The sequence below is a fragment of the Magallana gigas genome, chromosome 10, assembly GCF_963853765.1.
Source record: "Magallana gigas chromosome 10, xbMagGiga1.1, whole genome shotgun sequence".
In the NCBI taxonomy this organism is placed as follows: domain Eukaryota; kingdom Metazoa; phylum Mollusca; class Bivalvia; order Ostreida; family Ostreidae; genus Magallana; species Magallana gigas.
The window spans coordinates 16,215,575-16,234,281 of record NC_088862.1 but is presented as its reverse complement, the minus strand read 5'-3'; the positions used below and the strand labels follow the sequence as shown (position 1 = coordinate 16,234,281).

Genomic DNA, 18,707 nt, shown 5'->3' with positions numbered 1-18,707 from the left:
CGGAAGCAAATTCAAAGTGGGGGGGGGGGCTAGAATAATCCTCAGAAATATTGAGAAAAAAACCTAATTTTTTTAGGGGGGGGGGGTGGTATGATGCTATGTGCCTAATAGTTAGGTCTAACTTTGCAAAAAAAGCTTCAGGATCATTTAAAGAATAACAATTTTTTTTTAATCCTCAATCTTTTCCATTTATTTTTTGCCATATTGCTAGTACATATAATACATGTATATATATTAACAAAGCCATAAAATCAATTCAACAAAAACAAATCTCTTGACTGGTACAAAAAAAAAACCACCACACAATCAAATTAACATTATATCACATATATGACATATTTTAATTCCAATCTGATATTGTTTCATCTGGGCATTGAAAACATAGTGATTTCCATCCTATCACTTTTTTCCATTATAAAAATTGAAAGATATGTAACTATTTAATTGATTAGCACCGTTTTTAATCCATCCCACCAAAGTGGGGATTAATGGCACAAAAGAAAAACAAGTTAAGAAAGGGGGGGGGGCACAAAGTTTCCATGTAACTATATAGAATAATTATTACGAGTTAAATCAACAGCCTGTCAAAGGTATTTAATACTGCACTGTAACAGAATAATAACAAAATAATAGTTCCAAAAATCAAAACCTTGAAAATACTTTAAATTGAAAAATATGGAAAAAAAATATTTAAACATGTATTTTACCTATCAAAATCTTCACCTGCTTGCAAATACACAAATTGTATCTAAAGCAACCTCAGCTCTGTCTTTCTATAAATTGAATGAAATAATAAAATGTACCAATTCAATAACAAAACTATGATTATGAATTAATTAGTCTAAAAGTTGTATCAACCTTTCATACAATAACAGTTTTTGAAATGTACTGTAAATGTAGTTCATATTCATTTCATAACAAATTGTACATTAAATCATATAAACGTGAAAGTACTTGTCAGTCCAAAATTTGGACGTAACCTGGTAGTTTATTAAAAAAAAAATCAAATATATCAACTGTACATTATAGAGTATATTTATGCATATACATACAATAAATTCACAAATATTGTGATATATATGTGCGTGAAAACATTAGAGTGAAAAAATACAGCACTTATCATGCATAAGTAAAATTAAATGTCAATTCTGAAGTTTTTTAAATGAAATTTCAAATGTCTCTAATGCCAGACATTGATATTCTATTCAGCAAATTCTCATCCTTCATTTTACATTGGTTCTCAAAGCATGCATGGGGCAAATGAAAGGGGGGGTGGGGGGGGGGGGGGTGGAGGGGGTCTGGAACCCCCGCCCCCTATTCAAATTTATTAAATTCACATATACATGTAGTAAATTTATAGAAGAGGGTTTATATACAATACAGACCCTGAAATACATAAGGCACAGATAAAGGCAATATCCAGTACACTTGTAGATCTGAAGATGCACACATACACACATACAGATACATCTACATATATTTCTACTATGCATAAGTCATGTTATAATGCATATGCAGTCATACTTCATCATCTTGAACTAGATAGGACTGTTTAAATAGTTCGAGATATCCGAGTATTTGAGATGTCTAGGGTAAAATACTTAAAAAAATAAGTCATAAAAACAAATCACTTCAACATATCCATTGTATTCGAAATATCAGTGTTTGAGATATCAAGGTGTAACTGTAGAAGTTAAAATGCATATATTACATGTAGTACACAACGTCATTCACAAAGATATATATTAATACATGTTTTAAAAGACCTAATGATGCTTATCATAAATGGTCTATATATTATTTGTGATGATTTATGAAAAAATATGCATATATTTAATAATGATTATGTAATTCTAAATCATTACTGTAAAATCCTTATATTACAGTACGCGAGTACTTAATTCAGCGATCCCACTACTTTGTATCAAATCGCGAGAATATAAAATCGTGAACACAGAACTTTTATACTTATTTCTTATAGTTCTCAACTTTAAAAAACTAATGGCGAGATATTCAAATCCGCGAAGGGTGCTCCTCACGATTTTACATGGATATTAATTCCTCGCCTTTAATTAGGAATGTGTAGTATCATTCATTTGTATACTTTAATTAATTATCAAAATTTCTTCATTAGCTCATCAAGTAATTATTGATGCTTGCATTTACTGTACTTAAAATTATGAAGAAAAAAAATCAACAGTGAAAAGTTCCATAGACAAATAAAAAGAAAAAAACCCTCACAAAAACGGTAAAAGAAAACCCATAAAAACAGTATCAAGACTTTGGAAGTATCATGGCATTATGAGTACTATATGAGTTAAAATACCAATTTTGATAACATACCATTATTGATAACATATGAAACATTTATAATGCCCTAATCAAATATCATCTAGGAACTTTGAACCAGTCTGTCTCACACTATAACAACCTTAATTATTTCCATTAATAAACCTGCATATAACGTAGGCGTCAAAAGCAAATTGAAAGCAGATTGACATCCCAATCTTGCCTGATCGGTTTTGGGGTTGGGGTTGGGGTGGGTTTACCTACGGTGAATTTTAAAAATTAAAAGTAGTTTTAGTTTTTTACCGATTTTAACACTTAAAGGTGAAATTCAAATTTTTAATGATTGATTCATTATGCAAAAAAAAACCCAGATGCCTATGTATTACCTGTATTTTCTATAGCTAAAATCTTACTAGCATTTACTGGTCAGGTACATGTAAAAGTATCATAACCCCTTTTCTGTTTATATCCATGGCCAGTTTTTTCCGTTTTGAAAAAAAAATTCCAATACTAACACAACAAAGTCAAGAAAGGGCAAACAAACAATTCTATAAAGCTGGCTTCATTTACAATAGACTTATTTTCTTGAGGAGAATGTGCAAAATCATCCATCAGTATATTAAAAAGAAATATATTATAGGCCCAGTGCTGTCATGCTACCACTTTAGCTCAGTCGGTAGAACGTTGGTTTTTAAAGCGAAGGGTCCTGGGTTCGCGCCTAGTCATGGTCATTCCTGGTCTTTATATATTATAACAACACACAGGTTAAACATGATAGATAGAAATCATATCATATTACATACCAGGGAATTATATACATGTTTTAACTACCTTTCATCTACATAATTATCTGCATGTACATGTATATACAGTAAAACACGCTTATAACGAAGTGCCAGGGACGGGCAATTTAACTTCGTTATAAGCGTAATTCATTATATCCGTCAAGTTTACAACATGAAATAGAGACTTGGGGAATGAAATTCACTTCGCTGTAAGCGTCAATTCATTGTAAGCGTGTTCGTTATAACCGTGTTTTACTGTACACATTTTTAGTGGCCTTTCAGATGTGAATGATACAGGTACTAACATTATTGCACAAAATGGATTTTCCCATTGTCACAATATCAATCACATGAGTGATATCAACAGTATAGCAAACTGAACATATGATACATATATATTGAGGGAAATGCCCTAATGATTAAAGCCCTTCAATTATCAGGATTCTCCACTAATTTCTCCGCTTTAAAGCACATACCCCATCAATTAATCTTATACAAAGCACCGTTTATGACACTGTGATTCAACAGCTAGCACAAGTCTGAATTCCGACTATTGAAAACAATAATTTGGCACATACATAATAATAACAATACTTCAATGCTAATTTTTAAAGCAGAGTAAATCACCGTCTGACTGCAGCCTGATAATGAAAATGCAGATCCATTAATTTTCTCTCATAATATTTTTTTAAGTCGAGGAAATTATGGAGGATCTCGACATGACTTGATTTTTCTTCAGTGGTTGTTGTTTTTATTCAACGTGGTCATCGCTTGATGTCAGCTGATGGTGAAGTCCTGTTCTTTGACTCCGGTACACAGATCCAGACTGAGGTACCCGCCCACTTTTGTGGCGGTGGCGGTCAGGCACTTCCCACTCACCGGGTTATACAGGAGGGAGGCCCCATTCTACAATGTATAGACTCACCAATTAGAACCAGTGCATACTGTAAATTCCTTATATAACGCGAGAACTTAATTCCGCGATCCTGCTGGTTTGTATCAAATCGCAAGAATATAAAATCGAGAACGTTGAACTTTTCTCTTTATTTCATATAGTTTTCAACTCTCAGAAAATAATGGCGAGATTTTAAAATCCGCAAAGGATGCTTCTCGCGATTTTACGCGGATATTAATTCCTCACATTTAATTAGGAATTTACAGTAACCAAAAATATAAACTGTTAATATTATTAAATCTCAAACTCTTAGCTTGCACTAGTAATATTTATTACATAATGTGCTTGTCTTACTTAAAATGTATATAAAGAAGTACTAGCAAAGTAGGAATCACTTTTTTTATACATGTGTAAATATTTTTACATAAATACTGAAATTTTTCTGACTCGCACTGAAAGTTATCATTATACACACTCTAATAGCAGACCCATGAAGCGAGTTTACACTTTAAAGGCAAATTTTAACCTCGAAAGAAATGAAATAAGGAAAAGTAAATCTTTAATATGCTTCTTTTTCACATCTTTACTTATAGCCAAGGGTCCAATTTGTTTTTTTCTCATGATTCATGAAAATAAATGACTCGGACTCTTGGCTAGCGATGACGTCTTTTCAACTTATCCATCCCTCCACTGTGAATAGTGGAGATGTCTTTTCAACTTATCCATCCCTCCACTGTGAATACCTTTTTAATCCACAGCCATCCCTGGGAGCCACCTAATCCGTGACACTTCATCAGCCGGGCGTAACTCTTCCCGACTGATCCGGCCTCGATATCCAGACACAAAAGCTGAGCCAGCATTAGTTGGTTCTTCTCAGTTTCGAACCACAGCTGAGCCTTCTGTCCGGACAGAGATTCGTCGTCGCACCGTGCCAAGGTCACCAAAGCTTTCTTGGTGTAAATTTCTTTTTCGGACTGAGCACATAAATTGGTAGAGATGTGCTTGATCTAAAAGAAATGCATTAAATATATAGATGATAAATGATGCATGTACATGTATGTTAATTTTGCATACTATATAATAGGTGGGGGGGGAGGGGGGTGGTATCAAATTATCTGAATGATTTAATGCTTAATAGGGGGGTGAAATTTTGTTGGTTGAAACTTTTGGATTTGCCTTGAATTGAAATTTCTTGATAAAAAGCCTTTATTTCATTGCAAAAAGTATGATCCTTGACAAACAAAACACTTTAATATCTATATTAATATTAGGTTTGTAATTATTATGAACGATTTGCCTTTCTCAAATATATAGATAAATATAAGTAATATAAATAAACAGAACATTGAAAAGTTCACCGGAATAGCGAACTTGGTTGGTACGTGATCAAATCTTGTGAGAAGCCCCTCAGGCTGCACAGGATTTGATCATGTGACCAACCAAGTTCATATCCAAGAAAAACTTTTTAACATGCTGTTTATTTCCTAAGTATATCACAACATGGAGGTGTACTACCTTAAAAGCATATTGATTTCAGGACTTACTCTCCCATGCCTAACAATGACAGGTTTCTTCTTCTTGTCCTTTGACTTCATTGGCTGATGATGGGAAGACTTATTGCTGGGTTTCACGTCCCCTGGCAAAGACTACGTAAGAGAAAGGATGGTGTCATACAATTCATTTTTAAAAAGTACCTTAAGGAGGTTAGGCTGGGTGGCAACCAATTCTACCCATCCAATCTACCTTAAAATTTCAAATATGATATATCTGGGCTGAAAACTATAATTTAGTGAAGGAAAAAAATCAAATTACTTAAGCATCAAAATTTGAATATTTATGTAATGGAGATTAAAATAGTCTAAAAATGACCACAACCATCCAACCCTCTTGATAAGTCAGATAAATCCATCTCAAATGAGCTGTGAACCCACAGGGGCCAAGACCGTTTTAACATTAATTTCAATGTAACCATCTTTATTTATGGTTACATTGAAATTAATGTTAAAACGGGCTTGGCCCCTGTGTGTGAACACGAAATTTTAGGGAAGCTAGATGTTCTAGCAAGTTGTTAAATGTTTGGTAACATGGTACACATTTAATTATATAGGCTGTAATTTTTGAAAAAATAAATATTGGCTGTGAAAACTACAGTAGATTAATTGTATACTGGGGTGTTTTGTGCGAAACTTATGCCTTAATGATCAATTGGGCCAAATTAAAGTGATATTTTTCCTTTTCCAGTATTTCTACGGAAACAATTCTTTCCTGAATTAATTGCCATAGTAATAATAATGGACAAACTTGTCTAAATTAGTACACATGTCCAGGTACATACCAGGTCTAGATAAATATGCCTGAGTTAGTAATATGTCAGTATTGTATATGTACCAGTAAATATACTGATTATATATGTGATGGATATACAGAGTTAAGGGGGTACATGAAATATGACCCATATTTATCTGTAGTGGAAAAAACATGCCTGAGTTGATACATGTGTAGTACCTTCCTGCTAAGGATTGATATGATTTAGACATTACAATGTACATATACACTGTATATATACACTTGTTATGGACAGACATGCCTGAGTTACAACATGACTGTGTACATACCAGTTCTGGATAGACATGATCGAGGTACCACTTGAAGGATTTACAGGAGAGATGTTTACGGAGCGAGATTCTGTCTGAGATGTCTCCATAATCGACTACCTGTGCCTGCGGTCTTTGTTTGAGGAAATACTCCTAAATATAGATTTTACTACAGTAAAACAAGTGGGTAAGGGGACGCAAATAAATCAAGAATTTTTACATCCCCCCCCCACAAAAAAGGTATATAACTTCATCATTTAAATTCTTTTATTTCTTTTTTTTTTGCAACATTTCTAACAACTTTTTCCAAGTATCTCTCACCTTAAGTGAGCCCTTATATTGACATTAATTCACCTTACATGTACATATCCTTGACCTTGACGTAAACTCACTTATATCTGAACTTTGACCTTGACTTGATTTCAATTTGACCTCATTTCAACTTGACCTAATCCCTGATGATGACTTGAACTCATCTTGATTTACCGTATACCAGGTTTTTTCCGCGTGTATCCAATTTCCGCTTTGTTCGCGACGATTTTCGAATCGCGGAAAATAAATCAGCGTAAATTTGATACAAAGTTTCGTTTTTGAAATAGAGTTCTCTCTTTCCCGATAAAGTGTACAGGTAAATAAAAGTATGATTAACTGTGTTCAATTAGTTTATTTAGAGGTACAAATTGCGGGATCGGAGGACAAGCACCAAATAATAGATTTGTAAGCCTCGTTGTTTATTTAATAATCTGATTGACAAGCTAATTAATTAAAACGGTCGCTTTCCTTGCCTAAACCGATATCTAATTATACCTAAGCTACTGGTATATGTAACGGTACATGATCTATTTATTTATGACTGTTTGCGTCTCCGAATTCAAAATAATTATCGGTAATTATTTCACATTGCGGAAAATGTGTAAATGGATTCATTGTCCGAATTTTTCATTACAAAGAGCGACAATTTAGACACTTTTCCCCTCTTTCCTCACTGGTTTAAACAATCGTAAATTATATTTACAATGTGACTTTGAAATAGTGAAAATTGGATTCACGTAAATTTTATATACCGTTCTAGGCTCTAATTCGCGGAAAAAACATGACGCGGAAAAAAACTGATATACGGTAATTCCGTAAATGATCTTACTAAAAAAAAAAATTGCTGACCTCTACTTGACCTTTATAGTCTAATGACAATAACTGAATTCTGACCTTGACCTTATCTCACCTTCCTTGACATTGAATTGGTCTCACCTTGTACTTGTCCATCCATACATTGGCCACCCTGAGGGAGTTTTTGAGGAAGGTGTCCCTGCCTTTGGGATTCCCGTATGGACGGCGCTTCCTGAAGATGTGCCCCACCCTGGAGCATGGGATTATTTCCAGCTTGCCCCCACACATCCAGATCTGTCAAACAGAAGGCAGAGTCAAGACAATGATACCAAACTTCTTCTTTAATGATAAATTATGACTCTTCAAAATTCCACATTATTTGAACAGTACAGTAAAACTCGTTTAGTACTGCGAATTCACAGATATAGCGTAGTCATCTTGGATCCCCAGCTATGTAAATTTAATGAATTTCTTATACGGTTATAACGAATTACGGATATAAAGAAGTAATTTCTTAGGTCCCAGTGACTTCGTTATAATCGAGTTTTGCTGTAAAACTTCTTCTTGGTTACATGCCTGTTTGAATGTATTAAGCATTGCAGAAAAAAATACATATTATTTATATAACCGTCAAAATGAATATAACACTTACTTATTTATTTGCATAAATTACAAAATATATCCTATACCCTATCTAACATGTATATAATCTAGGTTACTAGGTACATGTAATATACTTTTGCATCTACACAATGCTATACACAAGTACTAACCCATATATCTATGTTTCACTTACCCTAAATGAAATCTCTAGATTCTCTCCTCCCCAAATGTCCATTCCAAGGTCATACTCCCCTAGGTGATGGAAATAGTCCCTTTTCATAGCAAATAACCCCCCAGCCATTGTAGGTGACCTGAAAGTTATCAATATCTTATATTATATAAATTACATAACCTTCGGGTGTAGTGATCGAGTCTCAGATTCAAGCACATGTATTTATTTCAGTTATAGTAACTATAAAGTTGAGAGTATAGGAGTGTGTCTATTGAACTTGTGTGTTTTGTTTGTTTATAGTTTAGCCGGAAACCAAATTTCCTTGGTTTATATTTACGTTTTTGTTACCAGTGACACATGTATTTAAATTAGAGAGGCAAGGCTTCTCATGATTTTGATAAATAAAGAATAAGCCTAATTCAAAGGTTTTTTTCTGACATGGAACCCACCCACAAAGTATTCATCATGAATTGTTTCTATATGATATTAATTTCTCATTGTAGAACACAGTTTGAATTTTGGGGGTTTTTTTTGAAGAAGAAGCTAGAAGATATTTTTTAATGTAAGATACAGTGACATCAATAAATTGCACCCTTAAAAGTGCTTCTGTACCTACCTACTGCGCTTATTTTTAGTATAAAAAATTTAAAATGTTCCGTTGATAGCCTCTAGTGCATTATTCCAAGAGAATATGTTGAGGACTGCACTCACAATATTGGCTTGCTGCCCAAATCTGGGTCATTCTTTTCGTTATCTGGCAGCCGATCCCAGCTAAAGTGAAGACCCCAGTTGAACCCTCCCCGAACCAAGGGGGACTGCTGGTACTCCATTGTATCATGGTTAATTATGTCTATCACCGGGACGACCACCGTTGTCGGATCATGTGATATCCTTAGCAACAGAGGCTCCAACCAATCAGTGTTAACCTCACAGTGGCTATCTAGGAACACCAAAACCTAAAAATATAATTATTAAATATTTTGCACTCTGGATACAATTTATTGAAAATACATTTATAACTATTACAGTACAGGGTTGGTAAATTCCTCTATGGGTGAACGGTATACCCTCAAAATCATTATTCTACATTACAGTAAAACATGGTTACAGCTAACACACTTATAATGAATCCATTCTTACAGTGAACAGTTTCATACCCCTAATCTGAAATCTGTACATGTAAAGATAAAAACTTGTGGAATAAATAAGAATGAAATTTTAACTTTGTTGCTTCACTACTCTAAATTCCTTATTCAACGCCAGTACTTAATTCCGTTTTTCATCAAATTATGAACACCAAATTCTTATCATAAATTCTTATACATGTAGTTTACAAGATTCAAAAAAATAAAAGCGAGATTTTAAACATCTGCAAGATGTGCTTCTCACAATTTCAAGTGGATTTATCCTCGCTTTTAACTAGGAATTTACAGTATTAAATTGAGTGTGTTTTAATTCATTAATTATGAGTCACTGCTACAAGCTATTTACTGCACCTCCACCAAACATTTACCTGTCCTGAGGCAAGGTTAGCTCCAAACACCCTCGCCCTGATCAGGCCCTCCCTCTCAGGAGTACGGACCAATCGAACGTTGTTAAAGTGTTGATTGACATAATTCTCTATCTGACAGGACAGGTCATCTGAAAGACGCACATATTATTCCTCAATGGCAATGTTTCAGTTTAAATCTTTGTTGTTGATCTAATTCCTAGCTATCATCAGAAACACATGGCTAATCTTGTTGTATTTGCTTACTGAATATGGGCCAACTTATTAAACTATTCTCGTTTTCATGAATATTCACTATTATCAAATCACCAATGGAAGAACAAAACTCTAATGATTAAAAAGTTTTAACATAATTACATGTACAATGTATTCATGATGGGGCGAAAACTGTTTGCAAACGTAGAAGGGCGAAAATTACACAAGGCGAAAATAACCCTGTATACAGTTTCATTTTAAGGAGAGCAGTTTATCGCTGAAATTGTGTAATATACATAAGAGGGAAATCCAGGAATTATCCATGTTTACACCTAAAGTCATAAATTGGTCTGTTAACAAATGATACAAGTACAATATAGCTACTATTTAAAGGTCAGTAACTAAACTGTAAAGGTCAGTAACTAAACTGTAAAGGTCAGTAAGATCAGTAACTAAACGGTAAAGGTCAGCAACTAAACTGTAAAGATCAGTAACTAAACTGTAAAGGTCAGTAACTAAACTGTAAAGATCGGTAACTTACAGCAAAATTAATCTGTCAACATGTGACATTACACTGTGAACAAGGACAAATCACATTTAATGTAAAAAAACCATACAATAACATGTTATCCCTGAAATGATACCTATTAAGCTTATTTTTTTTACCCTGCAAAAATAACAACATTTACTTTATAGGATGATAGCAAAATTGAGTGTGATAACAAAAAAATCCACCGCCCATTTCTACCTAGTGTACTACTGTCATCCACTAGGATGATTTCTTTGACCAGTTCCTGTGGTGTTTGGTCATTGATCGAGTGCACCAGACGGAGCAGAGCTGACGGCTGTTCATTGAAGAAGCAGACGATGATACTGGTGTCCAGGTTAATGGCAGGAAAGGTCACATCCTGGCATCTGCAAGGAAAAAACCCAAATATCTGGTATCTAAATCAATTACCGGTATATGTATGTACGAAGAAATGTCTATAAAATCATTAGATAAAGAATTTGAAGGGAATGTCTTATTTAGATGCAAGGGGGGGGGGGGGGGGGTAACAATATCAATTTATAGTATTGTAAATAGAGTTTTAAAATTCTAAAATAGTAGATTTCTTCTGGAAAAAGATCAAGACACAATATTAGACAAAAACTTACGCGAGTGTGTTGCAATTGGATATTGCTGCTTACATTTACATATACATGTATATTAATAGAAAAGCTAATAACAGAACAAGTTTGACAGAAATGGTATCTATGACTTACTTTGGATAGCGAGTATCTGGAATAGCTCTGTGGAATCCAATCTTATCGCTAACAAGTGCATTAAATGCAAAATTCTGGTACCCTGTAAATATAGTCGAATGGCTACCATTTTGTCCAGATTTGTTGTCAAGTTTACACATTCAGATCAAGTTTATAATGACATTTATAATGTCAGTTTATAATGACATTCTCTGCATCAGTTTTTCTTTATCATATCATATACATGTAAATCAGGCAACTATTTACAAGGCAGTCAATAACTATATATATATATTGGGTAGTAAATTTGTTGAATTTTGACTTTTGATCAGAGGAATCCATGAAATTAAACCAGTACCAAAAATATTAACGATTCCAGGGTATGTTACTGTACACTTTTAATGACCAAAAAAAACCCATTTCTTGTGTAGCATAATCATTCCTCTATGGTGTAACTGACACTAACTGTGCCTAAACTGTTTAAAGGGAAGTAATAATTATATTCATGTACATACATGTATGTCTGTAGTGCTGCTTAAAATGCATATATACGGTATGCGGATGAATTTGTATGTTAAAAGCAGATTAAATTCATAATAAGTAAATTTGTTTAGCCAATATGTTATTTGTAAAAACATGCTTTTTAGTACCAGTATACTTACAATGTAAGCAAAAAAAAAAAATGAATGTGTTGGTTCTTAAGCCAAAAATCTCAAAATATAATGTGCTAGGCAGATAAATCTTATGTAAGATATGAAATTGGGAATTACCTAATGGGGAATTAATCAATTTTCATAATTTATCATAAATTGAAAAATAAGTGAATATTTCCCTTTTAGCAATAAAATGAATCAATGTGGCCATATTTCACCAAAAGCAACACAGTGTTTTTTGGGGGCTGAAATTTGGCCCCAGTCACAATTGGAAATTTTCTAATGTTTTCCCAATTTCAGACTCAAAATTCCCAATTGTATTTAAAAAAAAAACAACTTTGTATGAGTTGTCAAAATTTTCAAGAAAGACTAAACAGAATAATAAATAATTTCAAAAACTCTAGAAAAAGAATCATTGTGCTTAAACGTTGAATAAAAAATTATAGGTTTTTGAAAAAATGATAGAAATCATTAAATTTCATAATATTAATCAATAAAAACAAATTTTCCTGTTTTAGTTTTGTCTCTATTTTCCCCCAATTAAAAGGGCCCCAGTCCCAAGTTCTCAACTGGTGAAAAAAACCCAGTGTGGCTGTAACTGAGAATGATCACATTCAATTTTTTTATGCCTTTTAACTTTACCCTCATCTCGAGCTATCTGGTCCTCAGGGCCGGACACGATCCCAAGAGAATGAAGCACAGAGGTGTTGTAATGCTTCACAAGGGCTTTGTTTATGACCTCTGGAATCTCCTCACATTGTCGAGGGGCCCCCTTCTCTTCAGCCTGAGCCTTGACCTTTGACCTTAACAAAAGGGTCTTCCTCGCCCTCAGGGTGAGCCGTTGGGGTTGGTTCCAGTCAGCTGAGAGCTTCATGTCCCAGCTAACCAAGTTCAAGGTCATCCAGAGGGTCAATGGAATGCCGATGCCAAACAGACAACATTTCAGGCTTAGTCTTTTCCTCATCCCACTAAATCACACTAAATTATTTTCATTGTTTAATCACATTCAATATTGAGATCAGTCACTGATCCTCCTCATGTGCAGGAGAAAATGGCACTGCAAAGCAAAATTAAAAAATTAAGAAAACTGAAATAAAATATCTGGAATTTTAAAATGTTCAGTGTTTAGTACATGTATCAATGTATATCAATATATTCATTTCGTAGTTTGACCCCTTAATTCCCATTAACTTAAATTTTAATAGAATAAGGAAAAAAATGATTAAATTCAACTGTGTTTTTCAATTTCAGTAAAACAACCACAGCCATACACAAAGCTGCCCTTGATATTCAATGAGAAAGTGTTACACGTGCATCCATCTGCTCATCATAAATGTCCTACGATAATGCTACACAAATAGACAAAATCTGCCCAGTAGCCACGGATATTTTTATAACATTAACTGTGGCACGTAATTGATTGTCTTTATCTGTAAATGTTAACCTTAAGTCACTGAATTATGCGTTTTCCTCGAGCGTTAAAAGTAATTTCATCGACAGTGATCCCCATCAAAACAAATTAGTCAATGTTTATTGATTTCTTTGAAATAAGGTCCAAACACCATGTATCAAAAAACCTTCAAAAGATTTAGACACTAAAAAAAACGGTACATCTTGTTTCGCCACCCCTTATTTTAAATGCATTCGGCATTCCGACCTCGTGGTTTATAGCTAGGTAAAACCGCAAAACAATAACTGTAACAAAGATCAAATTATAATAGGCTTTGTAATATTCAAAATATGCATTATTTATTCGATTTTACAAAAAAATAATACTTACTGCTGAGAAAATTTTACAAAAAAAAAAAACAAAACCAAAACCAAAAAATCAAAAGTGTTTCTTACTATCTGAAAAATGTTAATCGTGATTGTCCGTCAATTTTACAAATTATACAAACTATATTCTCCATAATCATATTTTTTATCAAAATGTTTTCCTACACTTTTTACTTATGATTCACATGATCTCTCTCTCTCTCTCTCTCTCTCTCTCTCTCTCTCTCTCTCTCTCTCTCTCTCTCTCTCTCTCTCTCTCTCTCTCTCTCTCTCCAAATCATATTGTGTTTGCTGAACACATTAATGATATCAATAAATTCGATGAAATTCTGCTGAATTCGATTGTTTTCCTATTACAAGTCTTAAATATTAGAGAAAAGGTTGTGGAATTAAAGGCCTTTCCGGCAGGCTCGGAAAACACCTCGAATGCCCCCCCCCCCCTATAAACTTGATATAACTGATACTACACATATCACAGACTTCATTTAAGTCAACGATATACCAAAAAATATACCATAAAATCAACATAAACGACACGTAGCATCGTGTGTATGGGTGGGAGGGGGGCATCCCCCCTTTTTGTTCAATTCAAAAAATGTTTCTTCAATTTACTTATAAAAAAATCAATATCTAGAAGGGAGTTACCCCCCTACTTTTTTGAGTCCATGTAAAAAAAATTGAAGTTAAAGACGTACTACGCTACCCCGCCCCCCCCCCAAAAAAAAACAAAACAAAAAAAACGGATTAGGCTTCTTATAAATTTAGGTACATTTAGTTGCCTTCTTTTTTTTTCTCATGTCAAGGCTGCCCCCTGCCCCCCTCACTTTTAAATACGAAGCTACGTTTTGCTAAGTTTTGCGGTGTGACTGTTGACATACCAGATGATACATTCTGTACTACTTATGATTTATTTCAGTCAAATTCGGATGGACTACCTGGGAGCTACAGCGCCCCCCCCCCCCCCCCCCCCGCCGTAAAAAGCTGCAATTTACGGCGCACCAAAGTGGGCTTATTTTGGACTTTTTAACCTTATTTCTGAACACATTTCATACAAATAGAACCATTTCAACAAGACCTTGGACTTTCAGCAGGGCGTAGCTATCTTTTTCTTGCGTCAAAACAAGTTAAAAATGAGCGGTTTCAAAATTTTTGTACTATGGGAGACAATATGTAGCTCTCAGATCGTCCATCCGATTTTTTTAGACCAGGAGCTACAGACTTGCAGCTATCTTGATATTACATGACATTTTATTTTGATGGAATTAATTTTCGTTTTTTAAGAAAGTAAAATTCGCGTTGCGCTGATTGGATGTTGTAAACAATTATGACGTCACAATGGCTTGCGCCACGTCCATTGTGGATGCAGCACATTACCAACATACCAGCTTTGACAACGGATCCCAGTATTCAGGAAAGGCGAAGAAACCCAAAAGACTTATAAAAGATCATGATGGCAGCAACATCGAATAAAAGGGTAATATATACTTCAAGCATAATACATATTTCTTATTTTACTAGTTGAAACAATACAACATAGTATGATTTACCAAACTTATTTCTAAATTTTAGTCCATATTCTTTGCATCGGTGTTAGTATGACACATATGCCCTCTTTGATCATGCATAACGTCCGCCTGACTTTCCACATATTATATTTAAAAAACTATTATTAGGATATAAAAGTATTTGAACCAAAGAGATAATTTTGGATTTGTAATTAAGGTACATAAATTTTGTATTTGCACTATTTGTCTTTATATAATGATGGAATTGCTAGATTAACTATAAAAAAACATCCGTCATTTAGATTTAGATAAACGATTAAAAACAGAAGGATAATACATTTAAAGATTAGTACACTTGTCTTTTAATTTGATAGTCATTAATTTTTGTGGAATTTCAGGTTGTTAATTTTCTTAAAATGCAGTAGGTCTTCACATAAAGCGACTCTTTGTTCTTATAACTGCGCATGCATATGTCTAATCTAGAGATTGTATCAACTTTTAGAGCATTGATGATTTAGAGTTAGAGGAGTGTTGCCGGGCCGTAAAGAGAATGGCGATTCGCCGGCCTCCTGCAACACTTGAGTCAGTGGATGGAGACAAGGTAACATTTTTTTTTTTTTATAAAATCGCCACGCTTTGTAAATGTTGGTTTGAGTTTAATTTATATGTATATATCGAACACTGCTGTCTTTTTTTCACGAATATTTTAGAAACATGTTACATACACCTAACTTCTTTATTTTTCACTAGTCAGTTGATAGATTAATAATTCATCTATATATTATTTGCAATATAGATCACGACAACTGCTGCTAAAAGCAAGAAAAAACCTTGGCGACTTCAGGTACATATTTTTAGGGATCAAAAATATGTTGCATTTTTAATTCTTTTTTGTAAATGGCCTATTTTGGAATACATAACTAATAAATAAATAAAGTCTTGTCCAAAATGCATAACTCATATTTTCAGTAGTCTTGAATTGTTTGGAGTATTTTAAAAATTTAAATAACTTTCTCAAATCTCGGGTTATCTGGTTTGGATTTGTATTTACTATATATAATGCAAGTATTTGCTTAAGGTACCTCACTACACCCAGACTTATACTTTTTAAGACATTACGTCACAAGATGGCGATTTAAAGGTTTTGTTAAACTGTTTATATTGTTCGATTCGGTTGTATATCGTCGTAGCTCAGTGGTTAAAGTATTAAGGTTCTGAACCGCAAATCAATCATGAGTTCGAATCCGCCTGGAGTTTTTGTTCATGTTTATTGAATTAAATTTTCAGAAATGTAATTTTTCATCCAAAATTACACATTTTATTGCCTATTTGACTTAAATACTTCTTATCCATTATGATATCTATCATAATCAAGTAATTTTCTGCTGATTTCAGAAAATATTTCAAGGTGTAGTGAGCAACCTTAATAAAATCGCGTAATTGCGTAAAATCTTTTACTGTCACTTGGAATGGAATCCCGAACTAATAGTAAGATTCTTTGTAGATGCAACCAAAAGATAGAGCCCCACAGAAGAAGACAACTCAGCAAACTTGCTCCCCTTTACAGGTTGGTTTCTTTTTTGATTTATTTTTACAAAGCTATAAGAACTCCTTTTGGTTGAATTAAAATCTGACTTTATTAAAATCATTTTTCTAGGCTTTGGAAGAGCAGATTTCGGTTATACTGAAAGCAATTAGAAACTCCGTAAGTAATGAAATTTGTTATTCGAAGACCCCGACCATGGTTAGACATACTTACAAACAGAGTAAATAAAAGTCAGGCACGTAGCATCAGTTTTTAATATGGGGGGGGGGGGGGGGGAACCTCATCCACAATTGAAATCTTAATCCGGGGTGGGGGGGGGGGGGGGGCAGGGGGTAGTATTCCTTGTGATAAAATGAAATATATGGAAAGGACACTTGTAAAATAAATCTCACTGTTCAATGTCTTATTTTTACCTCCAACTACCATTCATACATTTATACCTGCTTCTACAAAAGTGGGGGAGGGGAAACTCCATTTTACTTCAACTTTTTATGTAAATTTAAGAAAAATGTCTGCTACGAACAAAATCGGGGGGGGGGGGGGGCTCTCCTCTGCTCCCCCTTCCGATACAACGTGCCTGAAAGTTCCAATAATTTGTTGATAGTGTCATAACATCGAAGAAACTAAGACCAAGGCACAAGAGGTAGACTCTACACCTAACCAGACAAAGCGAGGAAAACCCCGCATGAAAGGAGAAAGGAAAAAGCCATATAAAAAATCCGGCGGAGAGGACAACAAAAGCAAGAAGCCCGAAAATGACGTACGTGGTAGTGTGGTTTCTAATGTTAATATTATAAGTAAACCCAATACTATGTTTTCCTATATTGTTTTTAATCTTTCAGTTTAACTTGATGCATAGACTAACTGTTTTGACAGATCCCCGTAACCTCTTTACCTGTCTTGGTGGCACCTCCCAGCTACAACTTGTTGGGAAGTGAGAGTACATGTCCCACCACCGAAACCAAAAAGGTATATTACCGCCATTCACTGCGTCTAAAAGTTCATTGGAGTTTATTCTTGTTGAATGTTGCTATTTCTTCATACATTTGTTATTGCTTTTTTTTTTCGCCAGATAAAGTGTACAAAGACTATGGCCGCGGCCTCTGGGACTGCAGACGTGGCGTATCTAAACAACAAGAACTCCGATAAAAATGGGCATGTACGCAAATTCGACTAGATCTTTTTTATTGTGTACAAAAGATCATATTGACGAGATTACCTTCAAATACTACATGTACATGTATTATTAACAACTAATGGTTTTTTTTCTATATTTTTCTCATTTTCAGCCCACTCAAAAACGTAAACATCACAGACAATCCGCCAAAAGTTCCGTCAAGAAGAGAAGAATGGTCCAAGACGACACAACTGTGGAAGAGCTCATTAGCACGTTTGCTAAATTGGCACTATGAATGAACAATTTACTCCAAACAAACTCCGTTTCATCACAATTTATATCAATAATATCTGTTTGGCTTAATCACTAATTTAGATATAATTCATTTTATTTCCAATTAAATTATATAAGGACCGTTTTATAAATTATTTACAAACTTTAACAAATGTCATCTTGTATTTTCAAACAAGAAACCGATGGGCCACATTGCTCACCTGAATTTTCAAGTGAAAAATTTTAATGGGTCAATGAAAATTATGTTGATATTTTATCACCTCGATTATATTTCTTTCACAGATATGTGTATTTTTATTTAAATCATCAAAACGTGATGAAAGCAATAACAGACTATAATAACATACATGCTTCATATGGAATAATTTGGTTTCGTCAGGAAAACTTCGTGTTATGATGCCCAGAAGAGTGCCAGAAATTATCC

At 34.1% G+C, this 18,707-nt stretch overlaps 2 protein-coding genes across 4 annotated transcripts; one reads left to right on the top strand and one right to left on the bottom strand.

The window, feature by feature from the left end:
• Nucleotides 1-159: 159 nt before the first annotated feature.
• LOC105337516 (polypeptide N-acetylgalactosaminyltransferase 11) lies at nucleotides 160-13,623 on the bottom strand. 2 transcript variants are annotated; one of them, XM_011442245.4, is made up of 12 exons: nucleotides 13,490-13,623; nucleotides 12,688-13,102; nucleotides 11,414-11,495; nucleotides 10,899-11,065; nucleotides 9,959-10,086; nucleotides 9,157-9,401; nucleotides 8,467-8,584; nucleotides 7,812-7,964; nucleotides 6,585-6,716; nucleotides 5,514-5,615; nucleotides 4,713-4,976; nucleotides 160-3,980 (listed from the first exon to the last, which is right to left on the bottom strand). In XM_011442245.4, exons 2-12 carry the CDS (start codon nucleotides 13,007-13,009, stop codon nucleotides 3,852-3,854), a joined length of 1,842 nt encoding a protein of 613 aa, XP_011440547.3. In that variant the 5' UTR covers nucleotides 13,010-13,102; nucleotides 13,490-13,623; the 3' UTR covers nucleotides 160-3,851. The 2 variants fall into 2 exon arrangements, with proteins under 2 accessions (XP_011440547.3, XP_034317695.2); XM_034461804.2 differs by lacking the exon at nucleotides 13,490-13,623 and adding an exon at nucleotides 13,317-13,450.
• Nucleotides 13,624-15,151: 1,528 nt separating this feature from the next.
• On the top strand, nucleotides 15,152-18,423 carry LOC105337529 (uncharacterized). 2 transcript variants are annotated; one of them, XM_066073956.1, is made up of 9 exons: nucleotides 15,152-15,295; nucleotides 15,829-15,927; nucleotides 16,123-16,170; nucleotides 16,831-16,893; nucleotides 16,984-17,031; nucleotides 17,477-17,632; nucleotides 17,749-17,841; nucleotides 17,945-18,031; nucleotides 18,162-18,423. In XM_066073956.1, the coding sequence occupies exons 1-9, from the start codon at nucleotides 15,269-15,271 to the stop codon at nucleotides 18,282-18,284; spliced, it is 744 nt and encodes a 247-aa protein (XP_065930028.1). In that variant the 5' UTR covers nucleotides 15,152-15,268; the 3' UTR covers nucleotides 18,285-18,423. The 2 variants fall into 2 exon arrangements, with proteins under 2 accessions (XP_065930028.1, XP_065930029.1); XM_066073957.1 differs by lacking the exon at nucleotides 16,984-17,031.
• The last annotated feature ends 284 nt before the right edge of the window (nucleotides 18,424-18,707 follow it).